We start from the raw sequence: 25,061 nt of genomic DNA, 5'->3' as shown, positions 1-25,061 counted from the left end.
CAGTAAAAAGGATGAACTTAAGATAACATCCTATAAGGTGGTACTGAACACTGCTGAATAATTCAGTTGTTTGTTCTGGCAATGAAAATAAAAGGCTGTTTTATAAACAGGTCATGAACTTTTGGGGGAAAACCAAGATCTTTCAACTGAATATCCTGGGTTGGTTAAGATTTTGAGCAAATTAAGGGCAAATATCAGCATAGTTTTCAGTATTGCACAAAATGGGTATTCTATAAACATAAATTAAGAATGGATGTCCTAGATTTAGGTTACAGGAAAATCAAATTAACCATCAAGTCATATCTGGTGGCATCCTTAACCTTCTATGTTAATATTTGAGATCTTGCTCTGATATTTTAAAAGCAATGCTGCCCAGCCATCAATGAGTAACAAAGCTGATGTGCTTCTTCTCTGACTGTGCTAGGTGTGGCTGAGTATATTTTTGTACAAGAAAGGAAGAATAAAAGAAGTTACTAAACATATACCCCAAGTTCTTAAAACATGCCATTTGTGTTTGAGATTTCTTTCTTTCGGCAACTATAATAGCCTAAGTTAACTATTCAAATCTTTCTACAAAGCCGGGTGATAATGGCAGCCCAGCCACAGCAAAGAGGAAAGACAGAACAACTAGGTAAGGGAATGAAAATATGTGCTGGCTAGTTCTTCAGTTCAACGCAAGGAGTCCCTTTCACACTTGGTCTCACATGAAAAGAAACAAAATTAGTCATCTTAGAATAGCAGCAATGCCTATTTCCAGAAGATTTATGTGAAAAAAATAAAACCATTTCTTAATACTTTAAATGAAGAGATTTAGAAAGCAAACAGTGACTCAAAGATCTTTTAGGCTAAGTGTTATTGTATTCATTAAGATGACTTTGTTTATAACTGCAGCTGTTTCCAAAATCCTTACATTTCTGTTGCCATGAATTGATAGGGTTTTCCTCTAAGGTCAGGAGTTACCAAAAACAATAAACTAGGTTGAGGAGTCTAAAAAGAAGTAGTTCTGCCTTTTCCTTTTAAATTTTAAGGTGTAATTCTTGAAGACACGGAAACATCAAATTCAGCCTCCAGACAAAATGCTAAAAGTCTAACAAATCATGTGACCAAAGTTTTTTTCAACACAGTTGAATCTTTTTAAATTAAAGAAAGGATTTTTTAGCTGGAATTTTTCAAAAAGTGTCTAATACCTATTTTTTTAAATCTTCCTTTTGATGAGGAAGGAACACAGGTGTTTGAACTTGAAGTAGATGGTTTTACATAGAAAATATGTATATAATTTTGATAACACTATAGTTATTCAGGGTGGCTGACTATCAAATTCTATTAAAATCCCATGAAGGGAAGTCTCAAAACACTTATTATGCTCCACAATTATTGTAAACCAAACAATTTAAATAAGAGGAGGAGATAATGACATTAACTTTTTAACTTAAAGCAATCCTCTGTGGCATGATTTTAAAATATTCTCTTGGTCTGAAATTTATGTAAATTAAATTCATCTATCATTGGTTATTACCAGCCTAGCTACATTTAAAAAAAAAACACAAACAGTTTTCTGTAACAATTAGTTCTTTAAAACACTGTGTTTTAATTAGACCTGGGACATTATTAAACTAGCTATAAATATGTACAATATTTTATTTGGTATACCCAGATGTCTGAAAATCAACAAGAATGCCCTCGGAGTTTTTTCTTCAAAAGTTCTTCTAATAAAAGCCTTTCATTCAAAGTTGTAATGTAATCTGAAGTAAGTACTCTTTCCAGATTCCATTATGTAAATACAAAAGAAATGGCCACCCATAACCAGACAGTAATGATTGGATCAGCGTATTTCAGCACTCAGAGGCGTGAAGTCAGAGATAACCAATTTCTTCATTATATGAATGCCCGTGGCCACACACAAAATCATGGCAGAGTTTGAATAAAACCTAGGTTAGTTATTTCTACCACATCACACAAGCATCTTACCCCATTTAATCCTCACCACAACTGCACAGTTTAGGTTCTATCATTTATCCCATTTTACAGAGAGGGAAGGTTATATGGTTAGGCTGGTATTCAGTCAAGTAAGGATTAAAACTCAGACAAGTCTGACTCCAGAAACCATACTACCACCCATAATACTAAATTTTGAGACTAGGTAGATATGTTCTATTTATAAAGAAAACTCCAAATTCTAACATGTACCACCACCCTTTTAAGAATAACAAAATTATAACAAAACATGAAGGTTATAATTTGGAGTTCAAATAAGTCCTTTTCCAAGCCCAAGTCAAGCATCAACTTCTCTCCTGACAACTGCTGTATAGTGTTCAAATTGCTGGCTGCCTTAGGAACAGAAATCCAAATGTTAGCTCTCAGCAAATTGCCACATATCCCAACCCCTCCAGTGGCTAGGTAGAATCATATGACTAAGTTCTGCAATAAACTATTACTGCAAGTATGGTGCTGCAATTCTAGGAATGCTGTTTTTAAAAGCAGTCGTAGCTTTTAGGAGCGCTCTTTGCCTGGCTCCCCAGGTATCATTTTGGCTGGAGCTTCAGCAGCTCTCTTGGATCCTGAGGCAGCCCTGGGGTAGGAAGCTGCATGCTGTGGAGGGTGGAGGAGGAAAACAGGCCCCTGGGTCCACAAGGAGACCATGAAGCCTGTTTGCCATACGTGGACAGCCTCCCTCCAGATGTTACCTAATAGAGAAATAAGCCTTTATCTTGTACAAGCTGCTGTTATTTTTTTGTTAAATAAGCTGAACCCAATTCGAATTGATTTAGTTCAGACTCATACATATTTTATATTCCAAGGTTTATTGTAACTATGACGGAAAAGGTGGAAAAATAAATTATTTCTTTTATAATATTTGAGCAAACACATCTCCAAACCATAATTTTTATTCTCAACCCCTTTCTGGTACCTTTCAACTTTGGGGAAGGAAAAGGAGGGAAATGAAGCGGGAAGAAAAACGGAAAAAAGCACACTCTGCCTCTCTGCCACTGCTCGGTGCATCCTCTCCTCTCTTCTCCAGAGCTAGGTCCTGCCATTCTTCCAGACCCAGCCCAGCGAAACTGTTTCCATCGGACCTTTGAATTCAGCGCATGCTCCCTATGCCATCTGACAGCTATATAACATACAGCAACATCTTTTGCTTGACTTCTTAACTTTTACACTGTATTTCTTTGTCTATGTGTCATCTTCACAATGACCTGCATCATATTTCTTTGCACCCTTTCAGCTACCAGAAAGCTACCTGTGTGGCAGCACCTCAATAAGTACTTTTGATTGATTAGTCACGTTAAGGTGAGATGGAAGACAAAGAGAGAAAAAAGAGCACAAGACTAAGGAGTGAGAATGTACAAACTCTTAGAAGTGAGAAAGCATAACAAAAACGCTGAAGATTCCCCAGGGCAAGTTTGCCTTCACTGGACCTTACCAAAGAACTGGGCCTGTAGAACAAACACCGTGAACTGTTTGCTGTGCACACAGCCAGTGCAAAGCTTAACCTATACCTAACTGAGCTTGTTTTCCAAATAAGGGACAGCGTACTTTGCTTCAGTTACTCAGACAATTGCCTTAACCTCACTTTCTTAATTACCTTAGACATCTGACAGAGTAAGAGATCCAGCTTAGGAAACCATGTTTCCATAGTGAATGTATATGATTCCAAACCATATAATGAAAATTGGCTTCTAGCAAGATCATCTTTAACATATTATTCTGTCAATGTAAAAACATATAGAAAGTAATGCTTGCACACATGCAATAATGACTTAAAATATTATTGCGTCTAAAATAAGTAGTTCGCGAGATCGTTTTCATTAAATAGACACTATTATCTCTCTTCTAAATCCCAATAATAATACAGCTTTGGGAAAAACATTACTACTTCTTTAAAAATAAGATATATTTTAAACTTATTTTGCAGAAGCTACATAAGTAAAAGCTCGGTAACACTGAAACATTAAAATCTATATAGAAGTATATAGAATTAACGCATTTAAACATATCACATGTTTAAAAGCTTTCTCTCCATTTAAATACATACAGTAAGTCAAGAACATTTTATACAGAAGCAATTGATATTTTGCCTAGACTCATGAACCAGTTTACACTCCACTGATTCTAGTCTCAATTATTGGTACTAAATATCTGCTAATAAGTTATGTACCTAAAAAGAAAGTTTCTAATTTATTTCCATGAATTCAGCATAGTTTTAGGGAAGATATAAGTAAAAATATTCAAGTAACAGAAAATTCAGCTTCTTTCTCCTTCTTTCATAACAAGTCTTTATTACATCATCTATTTAAAAATGATTAAAAATGATAAAATAGTATTGTCCTTATCTTTATATTGGTTCTACTTATGAAAGCTGAACTATTTTTACATAGAATTTATAGTCTGCCTGTCAAAAAATATTGCATTTTCTTGCAAATTACTCATTAATTTCCCCATTTCAACTTTTTCACATAGATTTCTCAGAAGAAACCAAGATAGTAGCTTCTTTGACAATGAAATGTACAAAATAAATGACATGTCAACAAGTAAATTAGCATTCCCTTTCTGACCAGCTGGGTCATGTTTCCTTTTCAAAATCCTCAGTCCCATGATACAAAATAATAATAATCTAAAAGACCTCATTAAATGATCAATATATTGACATAACCTCTATAAGGAGACACATAGTGTTTTAATTGATTCTATGAATCCATTAAATGGAATATTAAACCCAAGTCCCCAATTATATTGTAAGATAAATTTTTCTTTATTAACTAATTTTCTCCCAGTTACGAATAATGGAGCATAAAAAAATTAAAACACTTTTATATATAACTAAACAGTAAAAGAAGCCCAATTTCACTAAATCTTTCATACAAATAATATCACAACAAGTTAATAGACAAGTTAAACCATGTTTACTTACCAGAAAACTCCCAAAGGCTGAATTAAATATTGCTGCTGCCTATAGAGAAAATAAATGGGGGGAAAAACTCGCTGAAGGTGAATAGGAAAAGCAAAAGCAAAGGTTATCATTGTCCCATCCCCCACCATTCAAAATCTTAAAACATTGACCCTATAAAGCAAAGTTAGTCACTGCTTACAAAAATTGCCAGTGGCCTATAGTTTACTAAGATAGATGAGCTGTAGGTTAGGAATTCATAAATAATGGGTCCCGAAAGCAAGCAGAAAAGGCGTGCATGAGATGCTCTGAACCTATATGACAGTACCAAAGAATTGTCACCAGTAGTAAATTGAAACCTTGTTGTTATTGATTTTACTACTAAAGTTAAAACAATCAGAGGGTGATTTATTCATAAGAAATTTCATATTACTGGGAAGTGAAAAACCAGAATTATATTAAGAAAACATTAACTACTCTCTATCAGGGAGCCCAAGTCCTCAGAGACACACCCAGCAGAGTGAGATCTGTGGCCTCCATACAACACACATTAAAATAATGAACAGTGTCTTAAGACCAGGGAAGTTATTGCGGTTCCATTAATTCTAAGGTAGAAATAAGCAAAAAAAATTCTATTGGATGTTCAAAATTTAAAGAAGAAATATTTGACTTTGCTTACCTAATTATCCAGGGAATACACAGTAGATGTAACACAGCTCTTAACTTTAAATCAACCACTCTATTCCTTGAAGCTACACCTGAATCCTAAAAGCTTCTCCTATTATTCAAAAAGGATAGGAACTTGTATAACATCCAATTTGATGAAAGAAAGGATAAAGAAAGAAAATAAAAGGAAAAAGGAGGGGTAGAGAAACCTATTGACATTTCCTGAAGATCCAGAGCAGAATTATATTAATCATCATGGACACTTGCAGCAACTTCGTAGTAAGAAGACGATGCCAGTTTAGCAAGTTGGAACAAAGTCCAGAGCCAGGAGCTAGGAGCTGCAGCCGACATGCCTTCTGCTCCAGAGGAGGAGGCGATGAGAGTGCATGGGTAATGAGATCCTTGGCTCCACAGAGCTTAGCGCTCCTGTTCAAGTTCATAATTAATTCAAAGCTTTGATAATTTCATTAGATTTCTCCTTTGCTGGCCCCATCAATAAAAGATGGCACTGAACCACACCTCCTCTGTGGCATAAACATAGGCATAGGCACAGACCAGGGAACCCTCTGCTTCATGACAGGGACAACGGCATATGGTGTTCCATGTTGTGCAGGGAGCAGTGGAAGAAACAAAGATTCGGCTAAATAAAACAGTGCAGGGGGCAACAGTAAACTACAGCAACATACATGTATCTTCCTGGAGTTCCGTTATGGGTGATTCAGGAAAAAAGTTTGATGTGGGGGGAGGAAAAGAAGTAAAACAGTACAAAGAATTGAGCTGTGGTGAGATCAACAAGGAACTCTACCTTCCTTTCTACAAAAATGCACCTCCCCCACAAACAATGTTTATTTCCAGGTATCATGTTGGGCTTAAAATGGATTGATCTCTATTTTTAGTAAAGAATGAGGCCTTCCCCTTTGAGCTCCTCTCTTCCAAACTTGCTCCTTTCCAGTGCCTTTCCCCAACCTTAAACTAGCTAACTGACGGTTTTGCCTAGCATGAAAAATGAACAAACGAAACAAAACATGGATGGTTAGAAGTACCAAGGCTCGGAAGTCAAGTAAAATAAATGTCAATTACTATTCAAATCGCCATACTCACACTCCATCCAGTTCTCTTTTTAAACCCAAACACAAGAAATGTATTTCATATGATTGGCTGTCTCCCTGCATTTTATAAAATGACGGTGATGACAGTGACGAGATATCTTAGATACTCAAAGATGCTCCAGGCTCACTTATTCCTAGTTGCTTTTCTGACAGAAGTAATGGATTTGAACTCACTCACCTACACTACCACTCGGTCCTCCCATGCAGTGAGCTCAAGCAGTCACTGGTGAAAAGCTTTGGGTACTCTGAAGAATCATGTAAAATCAAACACTAACCCAAGAATGTAGGGCTCAATATTAATAAATAATTAAGTTAATAGTTGTCTCAATCCTGCATTTGTACTATATAAAGAAATTACGTTTTCCAAGGTTCTGAAGAGTGATAAATATTCAGAGTATTTAATTGATGTATAAGGGACGTGTATCTTTTGACTTAGTGAGGAATGCCCAACTGTTTAGTATCATATACAAGGCTCTCCATAAACAGGTTTCCATCTGGAGAGAGATCTCATTTCCTGCCTCAAATTTTATATCCTTACAACACTAACCTACTTGTGATTCCCCGAACTCATCATGTGTCTTCTTACCTCTTTCTTCCCTAGCCTGAAGTATCTTTCTCCTTTCTCTACTACTGATCTCAGCAACTCAGCTTGGCCATTGTCCTTCCAAGAAGATTGCAATCATCTTCTCCAGCACACACATGTCCCGTGCCTGCTGCCACAGCATCCTGAGCATAGCTCTGCCATGTCACCAGCCACACAATGAAATGACCTACCTCCCTGCCTTCCTGCCCCACTACAGACTGAAGTCTTCTAAGGAAGAAATCTGCTGAAGCTCATCCTAATCTCCTATATGTTTGCTATAGATTGCTGAAATAAGTAGAATTCCCAGAAACATTCCAAGTCTACCTCTTGTACCAAGTTACTCCATGTGTCTGGCAGAATCCAAGGACTGGAAGACACAAGACTGAATCTGACCAGGCTACAACCAAGCAACAGCATGACAGACTTCAGTCTCCCACCCAACATAAGCATCTCTTTGACATCCTATTTTGCTTCCTGTTACCTTCCTATTATGATAGAGTTACATAAATATGCGTAACATAAATAATGTTTTAAAATCTACCACTGCTATAAAACAATAGAGTTAGTTAAAAAATCTACATTACCAGGGAATATTCTGCAGCTAAGAGGATGATTTGCCTATACCAGTGATGGCGAACCTATGACACGCGTGTCAGAGGTGACATGCAAACTCATTTTTTTGGTTGATTTTGTTATTGTTGTTAAATGGCATTTAAATATATAAAATAAATATCAAAAATATAAGTCTTTTTTTTTTTACTATGGTTGCAAATATCAAAAAATTTCTATATTTGACACAGCACCAGAGTTAAGTTAGGGTTTTTCAAAATGCTGACATGCTGAGCTCAAAAGGTTCGCCATCACTGGCCTATACTGATATGAAAGCACAGTGATATTTAAAGTGGAAAAATAAGTTACAAAACAGTGTGTGTAATTTCTTCAATATGGTTTTGTCCACACCACAAAGCAATTCTTAGACATCAGCTAGGTGTGCTACAAGTCAACGCAATGTGCTACTATCTACCTGAAACTAGTGCCAGCTCCCACAGGTTAAGGGCTCAGTCCCATAAGAGTGCCCCCATTTTGGATGTCAATCACAAGTCTAAGTTGTCACCTGTGCTTCTGGCCAACTGGCTATAAATCAAAGGTTCCCACAACCCCTCCCTGAGTTTGATTAATTTGCCAGAGCAGCTCACAGAACTCAGGAAACCAGCTTCCTCACTAGATTACTGCTTTACATAACGCACGAGAAACCAGATGGGAGGGAGGCACAGGGCAAGGCATGGAGAAGGGCACAGAGCACTCATGTCCTCTCTGAGTGCACCACACTCAGCACCTGCAAGTGTTCACCAACCTGGAAGCTCTTGGAACCCTTCCCTCTGGGGTTTCATTACATAGACCTGGCTGATGAAGTCATCGGCCATTGGTGACTGAACCCAATCTCTAGCCCTTTTCTACTCCCCAGAGTTCTGGGAGTGAAAGGAAAAGTTCCAAACCTCTAATCACAGGTTAGTTCCCCTTGCAACAGTCCTATCCTTAGGTTAGCTAGGGGCTTCCCCAAAATCACCCAATTAACAACAATAAACACCACTGCCTGCTGTCTTCCCTTAGGAAATTCCAATGGTTTTAGGAGCTCTGTGCCAGGAAGTAGGATGAAGACCAAATATGTATTTCTGATTATAAATCATGACATCATATTCCTATTGTGTAAACATTTACACACACACACACATACATATACATAGGTGTGTGTAAGAAAACATCATTTTTCTAAAAGGGATAAAAAAAAAAACCCTCCAAGCCCTAACCGGTTTGGCTCAGTGGATAGAGCATCAGCCTGCAGACTGAAGGGTCCCAGGTTCGATTCCAGTCAAGGGCATGTACCTTGGTTGCGGGCACATCCCTAGTAGGGGGTGTGCAGGAGGCAGCTGATCGATGTTTCTCTCTCATTGATGTTTCTAACTCTCTATTTCTCTCCCTTCCTCTCTGCAAAAACTCAATAAAATATATATATTTTTTAAAAACCCTCCTAACTATGGTTACATTTCTTGAATGGGATTGAGCAAAGGTCCTTTTTATTTTTCATTTTGTTTTCTGTCCTGTTGGGCTTTTGTTTCTAACATGTTATTTTTCTATATGTCACAAGGGTTATCTGGCCAGGGAGATGTTCAGCCATTTATTGTTTGCATTTTGAATTTGTGTTAAAATGTAATAAATATTTCATTTTAAAATGAAATTAAGATTGCAATCCCTACTTTGTACATTAGAGGTATCTCCTGTTGGCTGCCTGACAAGCTGGGGTTGCCCAGCCCCTGCACCTCGCTGCCCTGGGGATGAGAGGCCACAGGAGGAGCCGAGGGCTGCTTCCAGGAGTGTCTCTAGTGCGTGAATATTTGGTTTTGAAAATAAACCAAAATCCACTATTATTTCTGTATTATAACAAACATGGCTGTTATAATACAAACCTAAGAACTGAGATGGAACATGAGCCACCAAAGACAATTCTATCTGAAGGTAGAACTCTTCACGTTATATGAGCAGACTCTCTTAAGATATGAGTTTCCTCTCCTCTGCCTACGAAAAGCCACACCTGAGACAGTTCACTGATTTTTCAATGTAGCATTTCATTGATCTCTTTCGCTAGAAACAATTTAATTACCCATTCCCCAAGTAGAATATTCCCTCTACAAGAATGTTCCATTACAGCAAGAATTTTGTCTAATTTGTACAAGATTGTATCCTCGGTGCCTAGAAGAGTAGCTGGCTCATAGAAAACCCTCAATACACATTACTGAATAAATGATTGGGTGAGTGTATGAATGAATACTTCTTGTGCTAACTGAATGCCCTGCACAGTAATGTTTTCATTACTGAACTCATGAAACCTACCTGCAAAGTGTATTCCTTGGTGTAATCACATCTGATGGGTAATTAGATCAATGCTAACTGGGGAAAAAAGTTCATATTGAGGTGGTTTTTAAATACTGTGTAGATTGGCTTCCTTTATATTACACATGTTTAGATAAGATATTGCTTTTAGTATCAGCCCAATTTTACCCAATATATGGTATTTTACTAATGTTTCATTATATATTGTACAGCTTGTCTTTATTAAATTATTTTGGAAAATTGAGCAAGTTGAATAATGACTTCATTTCTTCATACCCTACTTGGAATTATTTAAAATAAAAAGGTAAACTTAAAAAAGAACCCTGAAAACAATGGCGACAGAGAGTCTTCTGGCTCATAAAAGCAAGCTTTCCCATTGCTGGCTGCTTTTAAATGTTCTGAAGTTCTACCTTACAGTAAGTCCCAACCTTCCTCTTCCTTACTGCCACGCACTGACCATGCGCCATGTTGTGCAGTTCCGTAAATATCTAATCCCCTTTTCATTTTTTATGTTTTAAATTTATCTTTATTGTTAAGAGTATTACAGATGCCTCCCCTTTTCCCCCCCATTGACCCCCTGCACCCCACACCACCTCCCCACATGACCGCACTTCAAATATATGAACACCGCCAGGTCCTACCCATGTCTTCTCAGTCTTCTAACACTGTATCTAAAACTCAGAATGCTGGTCCAACACCCCTCTTTATCCTTCTCTCATCAGTGCACTAAATAAAAACCAAACAAACATGAAATCCATTGTTTATACTACACGTGAACCACCTACTGCAAGTTAATGTATGGAACTTCCAGTATTCACTCTTGCATACTCTGCTTCCCCAGTCAATGTATAAGGTTCACCAAAATGTTCAAAGGGGACATTTATGGTTCTTTCAGAATTTCTAATAATGCTTGCTCCAAGCTGAGAATGTGTGGTAAGTATCTATTCTAACGTAAGATATATATCCATGTAGTACTTATAAAAAGACATGAAAACTAGGCCAGGGACCATTTTGCATGCAGGCTATATGGTAACAACCTAGAAATTGTAGAGGAAGAGTAATAAAAGGATATTTCCAGGACTAGAGTGTCTTTTGACTTTTTCTTCCTCCTCTAGGGGAGAAAGCCAACCTGCCACCACACCTCCCAAGCTGAGGATAGGGAAAGTATATTCAAAAGAGCCAACAGTGGGGACAGGAGACATTGCCGGAAAGCAAGAATGGCATTGCTGTCCCATGCTGGGTGTTTACTGAAGGAATAAAGTACTGGCTAGGCTGCCACAGGAGGAGAGCGCCCCCGGAGAGTGCTGGGAGCATCGTGGTGCTGTATTCCCTAGGACTGGGGGGAAAGGGGGAGGATGTGTAAGTGAACCAGAAGTGAACCAGCTGTCTTGTACCAGAAGTGAACCAGCTGTCTTGTACCAGACATAGAGAAGTTAGTCAAAACCAGAGAGGGAAAGCAGGTGAGTGGCTCTGCACTCTCCAGGGAATGCTGATCAGCCCACGAAGCAATAAGCACAGGTTCACCCTGCAAAGGGTAAGACCTAGAAATGAGACCTGCAGCAGGCAGAGCAGAACAGAAAGGGCATTCCACTCAGGAAGAGCAAGTAGGGACTCTACTTGCAAAGTCAAGAAAGGAACACAGGCTGCATCAAGGGTGAGCACAGGCTTAAGTTACACTACCCAAGTGATTCAAGAACCCCAAACGCGTGATTAATTCAAAGTACAGGGAAGACCCCTGGAACTCCTGAGGCCAGAAAAGAAGCAAATGCGAACCGTCTCTGAGGTCACTTCCATGACCCAGACCAAAGTGGGTTCCCAGATAAAATAGCCCCACCGCAGGAGTTTACAATCAAACATCACACACAATGTTAGAAAGCTGTCTAGGACAACAGCAGCACTCTAACACAGTTAGGAAAGGAGGAGAAACTGAGTTTCCACAATATACTAAAGAAGAAAATGCTAGATAAACTAAAGACCTAGATTTGAAAGGTAAAACTTGAAGAAATTATGAGAAATGATCTTTATGCCTTTGGAAAAGGAAACAATTTTTTAAAGGTAAGACACAAAAAATTCACATGAGAAAGGAAAAGCTAGGATTGCCATGCAATGAAGTTCTGGCCAATGATATATATATATATATATATATATATATATATATATATATATATATATATATATAATGATATATATATCATATGATATATATATCATAATATGATATATATCCTATTATATATATATAAATAAATTGATATAGGCTTGCCGGGCATGGGGCTGGGGTGGGGTAGGTAGCGAGGTTGGGTTCTGGCCCTGCCTTTCTTCCCTTCTTCCTCCCTAGAGCCCTGAAAGCTATCTTGCACCAGAAGAGAAAGACCAAGAGAAAGGCCGAGACAGCCTCTGTAACATCATGGAGCCTCAGAACAAATGCCAGTGCCCCTACCCACAGCCATCTTGGTAAAGGAGACAAGTCCCTGCCTGTGGAAGCTACTTTCAGTCTCATTTTCTATTCTGTGAAGCCTAACTGATACAATCTTGTTCCTAAACAAGGGAGAAAATAATAAAGGACTAATCAGGCCCTATCTCTTGTTCCCATTGCCGATGGCATAACACGAAAGATATGGAAAAGAAAACTGACTATTGGTGATAACTTGGAGATCAAAGCTGCATTGTCTTACCCCAGAAAAGTTCCTCAATATGTGAATTTATATCACTTCAGCCTCTGATTCACAAGAACTGACCTAATATTTATTTCCTTTCTAAGCATAGGTTCAGTTCCAAAAAGAAAAGACTATAAAGACATCAAAGATTAGATTCTAATCCTTGGTTTTCCATTAAAGATGGAAACATAATATTGTCTTTTTACTTGTCACACATTTTGCAAAGTGTCATAGAAAAGCAAAATATTTTTAAAGAATTAGGAAAAAGTTTATTCTGTTTTCTTTAAAAGGCAATTATAATGGATTTCTGATAAGCATCTTCATTGCTAGGACATTTTAATATTCACTATTTAATTACCACTATTTTCACTGTATAAATCTCATAACAAGTAAAATTTGAGTTATACATTTCTCTATTACACTTAAGTACCCCTGAACCATAATTCAGAAGTAAATACATAGAACACCAATTAAAATGCAAGTTTATATACCATGCTCAACATTAAAGGGGCACTCTTCATTTAATTCTATTATTTTGTTACCCAGTTTTTAAAGCAGCAATGGCTACAAAGTAGAATACTGTTCTGAAATGAGTGTTGAATATTTCTTCTCAACAAATAAATCTAAACGAGGACTATAATACTGCTACAAGGCATTCACCAATTTAAAGAAAGATTATTTTTAGAACATGTACCATTAAAAGTCACCATTTTAATGACCACTTCAACTCCTTGTTCATACATATGCAAGTTAAGAGTAAATGACGTCCAGCTGCTTTTCTGAGAGAAAGCGACATTTCCTCCCTCTTTCTAAAGGTCCATTTCTTGATACCAATGGAAAAAATTATTTAATATCCTTAATCTTGAAGTGAACTGGGGGTGGCTATTCTTGTTTATAACTATTCATCTAAATTCAGGCAAGGAAAAAATATATTCAAGTTACTGTTTCTGGGCACTAAATTGAATCAGGTGTCTTCTCCTCTTAAGAAAATTAAGTTGCTTTTGTGCAAGAGTGTTTTAATGAGAACAGAGCCTGCCGACAGTGATAAATGGGAATGACACCAGAGAGAGCATGTAAGCAGGACAATATGTGCATGTAACAGTCTTACAGCCTATTTTTCACTGACTATTCTGAATGACTCCGCTGTTTCTTAAGGGGCCTATTAATCTCAAATTTAGTTATTACACAACGTTTATTTGAACATATATTCTGCGGATGATGACAGTTAATAAAGGAAATCTTTCACAAGCTGTATTTTTACATATTGTTCCAACTACAGCTCCCAGTCATTTGATGGTATTGATGGAATAACCTATATTGAGCTGAGGCTTTTTTTTTAAAGGCACATATATTCAGATTCCTTTCTAAGCACATGGGGACTCTTAAATAACTGTTAAAATGCATACAAAAAAATCCTACTATGACACAGTAAAAGTAATAGGACATCTTAACTGTTCAACAAAGATTGTTTAATGTGGAAACTGACCCTTCTAAGACAAACCAGATATCGTTTAACACTTTTTAAAGCTTTGGTGCATAATGCACAATGCTTCTTGCATACCAATCTACTGCTCACAATATGCATGGAGCAGGGGAGGGAAGCCAAAATCAATTTTCTTGAGGTGCAAAAAGAATCAAGTAACACAGCGGCTTTGATTTTCTCCATGGTGTGCTTTTTTTCTTCTTCTTCTTCTTCTTCTTTTTTTTTATAAACCCCATGTACTTAAAATAGCGGTGATCCTGTATTTCTTATTCTGGTAGCATACTTAAAGGCTTACCAGAATTATTTTCACACTTTCCTAAAAAACGTATTTATCAACTCAAATAACTTCATCAATTCAGATTGAGGCTCTCGTTCCAGGAGAAATCTGTTATGTTAAATATAACTGGTTCATAACAAGAAAACCTATTAGCAGAAAATACTTATAGTAGTATTTTTAAATCTCCCTCATAACTGAGATGAATACAGACCTACACACTTTCAATTTCATTCCTGTGAAATCTCAGTCTTCAAAGGTATTCAATTTCAATGAAATCAGAATTTTCAAGCGGGAAGGGCCCTTAGATACTATGACAAGCCCGTTATACATGAAGAAACAGAACTCTAGGGAGATGAAGGATTTTTCCCAAGGTCATATTGGCTAGTGGTAAAGCAAGAAGAACTCATCTCCAGACATTCCCTATACCCTCTCTATTATACCCACATTGCCTATTTTACATCTTATTTTTAACAGATATTTGTATATATATGATACAAAAATGTCATATACCAAAACACTAACTGTGATTATGTTGGGGTAATGAGATTATGGATATTTTTTCCTGTGTGCTTTTTCCTTATTTTCAAGGTTTTGTACCAATTATGTCTTTATTAGTAAAAAAGCATACAATAAATGTTTTATGTTAAGTACTCCTAACATTTTAAAGGTTCTCTCTTTAATCTTTAGGGAAACCTTGAACAATGCCGTGCACATATTAGGTGCTCCATCCATGTCTGACTAAAAATTGAGTGAATTTGAGGATAATGCCAAAAGGAATCCACCTAAATAGTCTTACTTGTTATATTAACACTGAATACTCAGAGGAACAAACTGTGAGTGTAGATGTAACTGAGAATAACAATTATTAAATTAAAAATACATACTATTTATTTATAGCATATTAAACACTTAAATATCTATGATGTAGCTGAATGAAACCTACTTAAAATATTATATACTACTTGAAATCTTGAAATGCCAATTTTTCAATAATTTCTGAAGTTTCATTGTTTTCAATCTTTTGGGTTTCCAATTTCCTGTCGAAAAGGAATAAAATAAATATTCCTTTAATTATTAATTAATTCAACAGAGATTTATTAAACACTTTATAAGGCTAAGCACTAAGAATACAAAAATAAATGCCCATAGACTACTGCTCACAGTGTAGAGCTAGGAGACAGGCATCATAATGGCTATAATACAAAATCAATAAGATCAAAGTGTTATGGCTGCACAGAAATCAACTACTAAAATTTCCTTTAAAATGGCCTTTTTCAATACCTCCTAGAGATATACAAGGAGCACTTCTCTGATCAATTAATGGACGCTCTATTTAATGCCAACACATGAACTAAGCTCTCAGCACACCAACCGAAAAATTGCCCAAGAATTCCCCTAACACTTTGTTTAGAAGCACATCCACAAAACCTAAGTGACAACCTATGTCAAACCATCTAATGTTTCTTGCAAATTTTAGACCCCAGCTACCTAACTCTGTTATTTCTGCTCTTTTCCATCCATTAGGTCTGGGAATCTCAGAGCTTCTTAAGAGGGCAATGGATCAATCCCTCAGCAATAACTCTTTCATCCGCTTTTCATTAGCAATAAAATAGCTTTCCCACCATCTTCTGGGAAATAACTTAACACAGATCCTGCAGAATCTTACCACAGAACTGCAGTGGACTTCTGCACATCATCTAACCCAGGCACTTTTCCTATAACAGGGCTACATTGAAATCATGAATAAATAGAAGCAACCTATCCTATTCTTCATGATTTCAGGACTAGGGACTACACAATCTCTCTTAGTATTCCACATTTAAAGTTTATATTTTAAATCACATTTTCACTAGCAAGTCCTTTCCTTTTCTGAATTAACTTTTCATTGAGATCATTGATATGAGTGAAATATGGATCGGCTGCCTCCTACACGTCCCCGACTGGGGACTGAGCCTTCCACCCGGGCAGGTACCCTGACTGGGAATTTAACTGTCAACCTTTCGGTAGACGGGACGGTACCCACCCAACAAAGCCACACTGGCCGAGGCTGTTCTATATTTTTATTGTGGCGGCGTTAATACTCTTTATATATTTTCCAAAACTAATCAAACTACTTTTAAAGGGTGAATTTTACTTTCTGCAAATAATACATCCATAAACCTGACTTTTTAAAATCATAAAATTGTAAAAGTAAACAAATAGTAGAAAAATGTGACACGATTTAGCTTTTTTCATATTTACTTGGTTTTGATGTTTACACAGAAATGTCAATAAGTAAATATTAATGTCTTTAATAAAAACAAAGAATAACTATAGTTACTATTACTACTTACTACCTATGAAAGCTTAAGATTCAGAGCTCTGTTTATAATTTGTAAAAATGTCTTAGTTACATATTGTGGATACTTAAGACTCTATGGCCTTATGGGACATTTAAAAAATACAACCTCCTTTTATACTTTTTAAAAGATGATAAAGATTTCACGTCAAATAAACTATTTTAATTTAAAATCTTCACAGATGCACCTGTGAAATACTAGAAAAACACTGATGAAGTCAGAAGAGCTGATTTCAAAACAACTTTGTCACATACTCAGCTGTGAAAATTCTTTAAATCTCAGTTTCTTCATTTTACTCAATGGGAATAACTGCATCCACTTCATAAATTTTTCTTAGGATTAAATGAGATGGAAAATATAAAAATCCCTGGGTATCCTACAAAGATATAAAGTACCATATTAAGTAAGACCCAGCAAGCCTTCATTATACAGTCAATCCTTGAACAACATGGGTTTGAACTATGTGGGTCAATTTATAGTGGATTATTTTTCAATAAATCCTGTAAATGTATTTTCTCTTATGATTTTCTTAATAACATCTTTTCTCCAGCTTTATTGTAAGAATACAGTATATAATACATATAACATACAAAATATGTGTTAATAGACTGATTATGTTAAGGCTTGCAGTCAACAATAGGCTATCAGTAGTTAAGTTTTTGGGGAGTCAAAAGATATAAGTAGATTTTTCATTGCACTGGGTGGGGGGGCGTTGAAGGGAGAGGGGCACTGCCCCTAGCACTCACATTGTTCAAGGGTCAACTATACAACTATTCATCTTCCAAGTCCCTGAAGAACTTAGGCTGTACATGGAAACAAGAGATGTCATCACAGGAGAAGGTTCACTAACGAACTGATCATTTCTAAAATGATTCCCAGGAAAGCATTTTCCCTTCACGCACTCAGACCCAAACTATTTCACAATAATATCTACCTCTGTACTTCAGTTTTGGTTGGTTTATTCTCACAGATGGTACAGTTAGGCACCTGATAATACATTACAAACAAAATGCAAATAAGTTGCTAAATATAACGTAAGTCCTACAGAAGATGCAGGATTTCATTGAGTCAATGAAATCAGAGCAAAGACAATGACAAGTAAGAAAAAAATAACTGACAATATAAGTGCTTGAAAAGAAATTAATTTGAATATGTGAGTGTGTGTGTGTGTGTGTGTATGTGTATTTTTTTTTTAATTCTTTAGTGTTTAAAGTATTACATGCATCTCCTTTTCCCCCCCCATTGACCTCTCCCCGGCCACTACCACCCTCTAGCACAGCGGTTCTCAATCTGTGGGTCGCGACCCCTTTGGGGGTCGAACAACCCTTTCACAGGGGTTGCCTAAGACCATTGGAAAACACATATATAATTACATATTGTTTACAGCAGCAAAATTAGTTATGAAGTAGCAACAAAAATAATTTTATGGTTGGGGGTCACCACAACATGAGGAACTGTATTAAAGGGTTGCAGCATTAGGAAGGTTGAGAACCACTGCTCTAGCACATAGAATATATATATATATATTTTTAATCCTCACCTGAGGATATTTTTCCACTGATTTTTAGAGAGAATAATAGAGAGAGGGGAAGACAGAAAGAAATATTGATGTGAGAGAAACACATGGATTAGCTGCCTCCTGCACACGCCCTGACCAGGGCCCAGACGAGGAGGAGCCTGCAACCCAGGTACATGCCCTTGACCAGAATCAAACCCAGGCCCCTTCATTCCACAGCTGACGCTCTACCCACTGAGCCAAACCTGGTAGGGCCAGAATATATATTTAAATGAGAATACCTGTAAAAATTGAAGATGCCTCAATTCTTTTTGCAAATTTGTATATTTATGATTGTTTTGTAAAAATAAATAGGAGGGAGAATTGTGACATCATGTCATCATGCAATTTTCTTAGGAACACTACAATGATTCCCCACCCTCCAAAATAATAACTGATTCTTTCTTCATTCACACCAAGAATTAGTAAATAGTTATAATATAACTGGAATTTTATGGACTGAATTACAAAAAAAGCTTATTTTCATAATTTCATTTCATTTTTTTAAAATAAAAATTAAACATATTTTTCAGTAATTACTACTACATAGCAATTTTCCTTTTAAAGTTAATTGGCATTAAGTGAGCTTTCTACTGTATTATTTTCTATTAAGTAATGTGGCTTTTCTTTTTTATTTTTATTTTAGTTACTCAAATTTTTATAGGGGGCCAAATAGAGCAATTCTTTTTATTTCTTATAAAAGCTTAGCTGAGGTTAAAAAAAAAGTTTCAATGTATTACACTCAGACGAATATAATTTAAATTTTCTACAAATAATAGAGTAACACAGGAAGAAATATGAGAGAGCGCCTCCCCAGCTTCCTAATCTTACAAATAACAACTGGAAGCAGCTCAGTGTGGGAAGTGACTTGCTCACAATCACACAGTTTCTGGCAGCAGCCGAGTCAGGATGATAAGGAAGAGCTCCCAGTCTTCCTTCTCTAGGCCATTAATCTTTATTGGACTCTAATAGACTACGTGGATAAGATATATGTGAATATCAAAAATACATGGAACGGAAATTGTACAGACACACTAAAACGTAAAACACTAGTCAGCAAGCAGTGAAGCACTAAATCGACTTCAAATTTTTATTAAGGTTATCCTTCTGTTAGTGATTGAAGGTATATTAGCTTAGAGGCCCATGCAATAGCTATAACACCACAACTAATGGACTGCCAAGAGATGATTTAATAAAGAGGCCCAGCTGAACAACGGTGTGTAAGTAACTCTGACAACCTGAGGCTTTCTTCTGGTCAAACGTTTTATATCTGTAAGTGACTTTCTCTAAAGAAATTACCTGAGAAGATACTCTCAAAGGTTTCACTGTAATAACAATAGTCCAAACAGTCTTAAGTTCAGATTCTCCAAGATCTTAAGATGTGATTTAAAACACACACACACACACACACACACACACACACACACACACACACCGAAAGGTCTTGTCCCCAGATTCTTCTCCAGGCACCATTTATAACATGGTTAGAGACCAAGTTAAACAATGCATTCAGCAACCACAATGAATATTTATTTGGATTGAAGTAAAATAAAGAAATAAAGTAACTTTTTAAATGTTCCCCTCTAGATTTTACTCACATAGGAGCAACAAAAATTAGGGGTGGGAGATGTAATTAAAATGTTAAAATTCACATTTCTATAAAATAGTATGTGACTTCCTCATCTTTACAACAGGGACCAACCTGCATTGAGAACATAAAAGTAGTGTGGGGAGGAAACTATCAAATGAGCAAAGATTTTAAAATATCATAATAATGAATATGATTGATAAGAGTTCTGGGAAAAGGTCCTTGCACACCCTTTATAATCTTGCTGGAAATGTCACAGTAAGCAGCAAAACTTTAAAAATATCATACATACCCCTTGGCCCACCAATTTCACTTCAAAAAGTCTATTTAAGAAAAGAATACAGCCCTCACCAGTGTTGCTTGATGGTTAGTGTTGTCCCACACACCTAAGGGTCTCGAGTTCAATCCCGGTCAAGGGCATGTACCTGGGTTGCAGGTTCAATCCCCACCCCAGTTGTGGTGCATATGGGAGGCAACCAATTGATGTGTCTCCCTTACCTCGGTATTTCTCTCTCTTTCTCTCTCTTTCTCCCCCTTCCTCACTCCCTTCCACTCTCTAAAAATCAATGGAAAGAATATCCTAGGGTGAGGATTAACAACAACAACAACAACAAAGAATACAGATCCAAAAAAGATTTAGCTAATATAACTTTCATCACAGCATCCTATATAATAAAAGAGAAACATGGTAATTAGCGTACGACCGCTACCCTTCCCATTGGCTAAGCAGGGCAATATGCAAATTAACTGCCAGCCAAGAAGGCAGCCGGCAGCCAGGCAGCCTGAAACTAACATGAGGCTTGCTTGCTTTAGTGACGGAGGAAACCAATGTTCCCCGCCTGCCTTGCAGGCCTCTGAGCCTGCAGTTTGAAACACTGTAACAAATATAGAAGCTAAACAAAACCCCAGAACCAGCTCTCAGCGAGCCGGGATCTCAGAGCTGGAGTTATACATTGTTTGGATTATAGAACGGAAACAAACCAGATACCTGCTTTCAGCAGCGGAGGCCTAAGAGCTGGAGCCTCAGAGCTAAAGCTGGCCCAGAATAAAAAAAAAAAAAGAAAAAAAGGAGCGGTTGGGAGCTTCAGTCACCCGCCAGCCTGAAAACAGCCCTCAGCCCCTCACCCAGACTGGCTAGGCACCCCAGTGGGGACCCCCACCCTGAAGGGTGTGTGACCAGCTCCAAACAGCCATCATCCCTTCACCCAGGCTGGCCAGGCACCCAAGTGGGGACCCCCACCCTGATCCAGGACACCCTTCAGGGCAAACCAGCCAGCCCTACCCATGCACCAGGCCTCTATCCTATATAGTAAAAGGGTAATATGCCTCCCAGCACCGGGATTAGCGGAGCCGCGAGGCCTCCCGGCACTGGGATCAGCGTGACAGGGGGCAGCGCCCAAACCCCCTGATCGCCCTGCGGCTCTGTGTGTGACAGGCGGCGGGGCCACAACCTCCCTATCCGCCCTGCTCTGTTCCTGACAGGGGAAGGCGCCCCAACCTCCTGATCAGCTCTGCTATGTGCCTGATACGGGGGGAGCTCCCCAACCCCCTGATCGCCCTGCGGCTCTGTGTGTGATAGGGTATGGCGCCCCAACCCCCTGATCGGCCCTGCTCTGTGGGTGATAGAGGGCGGCGCCCCAACCCCACCCCCCACCCCCACGGGCCCTGCTCTGTGTGTGATGGGGTAGAGCCATAACCTCCCCATCGACCCTGCCCTGAGTGTGACAGTGGTGGCGCCCCAACCCCCTGATTGGCCCTGCTCTGTGGGTGATAGAGGGCGACGCCCCAACCCCTTGATCTGCCCTGCTTTGTGTGTGACAGGGGGTGGCATCGCAACCTCCCCATCGACCCTGCCTTGAGTGTGATGGGGGCAGTGCCCCAACCCCCCAATCGGCCCTACCCTGAGCGTGACTGAGGATGGCATAGCAACCTCCCAATCCGCCCTGCTCTGTGCATGACAGGGGGCGGCGCCCCAACTCCCCAATCGGCCCTGCTCTGAGCCCGACCAGGGGCTGCACCTAGGAATTGGGCCTGCCCTCTGCCACCCGGGAGCAGGCCTAAGCCAGCAGGTCGTTATCTCCCGAGGGGTCCCAGACTGAGAGGGCACAGGCCGGGCTGAGGGACCCCCCCTTTCCCCCCCCCCCCGAGTGCACAAATTTTTGTGCACAGGGCCTCTAGTCCTATATAATAAAAGGGTAATATGCAAATTGACCCTAACAGCAGAACGACAACTCGACCTGTCACTATTAGGTGCACTGACCACCTCTCGGTCCCTCACCCCAGCCGACAGGCTCCAATTGCCCGATGGAGAACGGGGAACCAGAGGTGGGTGGCGGGGGATGTGGGCAGCACCAAGCCAAGGCCCCGCCTCACCAGTCACCCCACACACAGAGGGGGGTGGGGCCAGCAAGCAGGCGGGAACAGCCAATCTCTTAGTTCTTCCCCGCAGCCGACAGGTTCCGATTGCCTGATGGCAAACAGGGAACCAGGGGAGGGTGGCGGCAGGGGACGGGGCCCTGATCACAGGCCAGGCCTAGGGACCGTACTTGCACAGAAATTTTGTGTGCCAAGCCTCTAGCTATTCTATAATAGCAAACTCATCCAGGACTGAAGTAAATCATTGTACATCCACACATGAGAATAATAAGCATTAATAAAGAATGTTGTAGAACACTACAAGACATGTTCACAATATATTGTTAAGTGGACAAATAGAAATATAAAACAGTATGAAATATATGATTTCATTTTATTAAACATATGTTTAGATAAAAAGGTCTTGAAGATACACATATACTAGTAATATCTCAAGTGTATCTGAACCCAGTCATCATTTCTCCAACTCTGGCCTTTCTAGTGGGATTATGGTATTTGTTTTATTTCTTTGTTTTTATTTCTTTGTTTCTATATTTTCTAGATTATTCACTAAAAAATGCAGATTTTATGATAAGAAACTTAAGTTATTAAAAAATTTCAATCAGCACCATAATATAAAATTTTTTAGTCATTCTGGAATATTACTTGTGACTAGGAGATGGACAGTGAATGAAGACTAATCTTTTCCTTTGATATGCCATTGGCCAAAAACTATGTTTATGTGATAATGTGAACCTAACCCCCCTTACCCCCAAAAAGTCATTTTATTAAGAATGACAATACTTTCTGTTATTAGAAAAAGAAACCATGACAGTCATTATCAAAGCAGTCATTTGGGGGAAATTAAATTACAAATGAGGACAATTATGTGGAATGATTTTAGGTTGCAAGCAAAATGAATGAGGGTTTAAATACTTAGAGCCTCAGAGAATATCTTAGGTAAAAACAGAGTTTTTTATTTCCTTTGAAACAGAGTTTATTATTTACTCACTTAAAAAATGTATTCCTTTACCTACTTACAATAGCACTTTTTTAAAGGAAGCTCAATTTCTTATGAAGCAAAGACCACCTGAATTTTCACATGAAATATTTCTACTGAGAGAATATTTCAAAAGGCTGAAATTTAAAAAAAATTATCCATTTATGGAGGCCAATAAAATATTAGGTAGCTAGGTAGCCAGTGTGTGTAACTAACACAACATGCGTTTTCTCTCTCTCTCTCTCTCTGTGGTTTGTGCATTACATTTATGATTTATGGCATGACTCATTCAAAATAGGTTTATAAAATAAGTATTTTCTTCTTCTAGACACATTTGAAAATAAATAAATGACTTAAAAAATAACCTTTACCTTTAAAACTATGTTTAGATCATCTTAAAATGGATTGAAAACATGTTCCTAGAAAAATTTAAGAATAAAATTTTACCACAGACAAACACTGCTTAAATGTGAATTATCTCTGCTCAAAGTGCTACTGCATTTAATTATTCATAAAACACCCCCTTAGCCAGGATATTGTAAGGAAGACTGAAGCATCAGATATCAGCTGGATTGAGAGACCGCTGTTGCCACTTCCTTCCCAGTCACTCTCTGTAGGTCTTAAAATTTCAGTTGAACTGAAGTCTTTATTAGACACCAAGTGAGCTAACATGTACTGAAAGACTCTAAGAATATAAATGAGAAAGTTACTGCAACCAGCCCTCCTTTTTCAACCATAATTAGCTTAAATTCAAGGCCCAAATTGTGAACATAGTTTTAAGATTTTTCAACATGTCCTTTAACCTGATTCCTCCCCCTTGTCTTCTGTATTTTCCTTATCTATCTAACCTTAAAGCTAAAAAGGTTTACATTATTTTTTTACAAAAAATATGGTTGCTTTTAAAAATGTATTCCCTTAACTACTCCTTACATCTACTTTCTAATCCCCAACTCACTTAATTAAATTCAGGATGAATATAAATTATAATTAACATCTTTTGAGGGATTACATGTTCTAATCACAGTTATGCAGTGAATATTTGAAATGCATACATTTTGTTATATTATCTGAAATGCAAATTAGAGCCAAAAAAGATGTTTAATAAAAATGTATAATACGGAAGACTTTATTATGGAACCTGAGGGACTAGAAATGAGATTAAAAGAGTAAAAGAACTGATAAAGTGCAAAAACAAATTGCTTCACCTCCCAAACCCCTGGAAATGGCCCCACTTGGCTCCCATTTAACCTAGCTTCACACAGTTTAAAAACTGCCTTCCAAGAGCTTTCATTAATCAAACTGAATTTCATTCCCCTCCCCACCCCAGTCAGGAGCTTCAGTGAGAGATGATGCATAAAATTTTCCAAGAGCAAGAGACAAAAACCCGTTTTTCTGATCCAGTAATTTATAACGAAATGACTTCACTTCATTTACTTTACTTTCCCTTCAAAATAGCATTTTATAAGCAGAAGAAAAAAGCTGACATGTATTAAGCATCAACTGCATGCCAGACAATAAGTGTTATTTCACTTAATTCTCAAAATTATCCAATGAGGTATACATTATTCTATTTTATAGATGTGAAAAATAAAGCTCAGAGGAGTTCAGTGCTGGAGAGAAATAAGTAAAATGAATCAGTGGTGAAACTGGGACTTTTAAACCCAGCCTCTCT

The 25,061-nt window shown here is 38.0% G+C and overlaps 1 protein-coding gene across 1 annotated transcript in view; it reads right to left on the bottom strand.

The window, feature by feature from the left end:
• Positions 1–25,061, bottom strand: part of SLC10A7 (solute carrier family 10 member 7) — a 197,121-nt gene that overhangs the window by 124,394 nt on the left and 47,666 nt on the right. The window contains exon 5 of the mRNA XM_081092840.1: positions 4,913–4,951. Coding sequence (XP_080948966.1) covers positions 4,913–4,951 — 39 coding nt within the window. The remainder of the gene's footprint in view (positions 1–4,912; positions 4,952–25,061) is intronic.

Source organism: Myotis nattereri (genome assembly GCF_964212035.1).
Source record: "Myotis nattereri genome assembly, chromosome: 5".
Taxonomy (NCBI): domain Eukaryota; kingdom Metazoa; phylum Chordata; class Mammalia; order Chiroptera; family Vespertilionidae; genus Myotis; species Myotis nattereri.
Note: the sequence above shows the minus strand (reverse complement) of the source record. Positions and strands in the feature narration are given on the sequence as shown.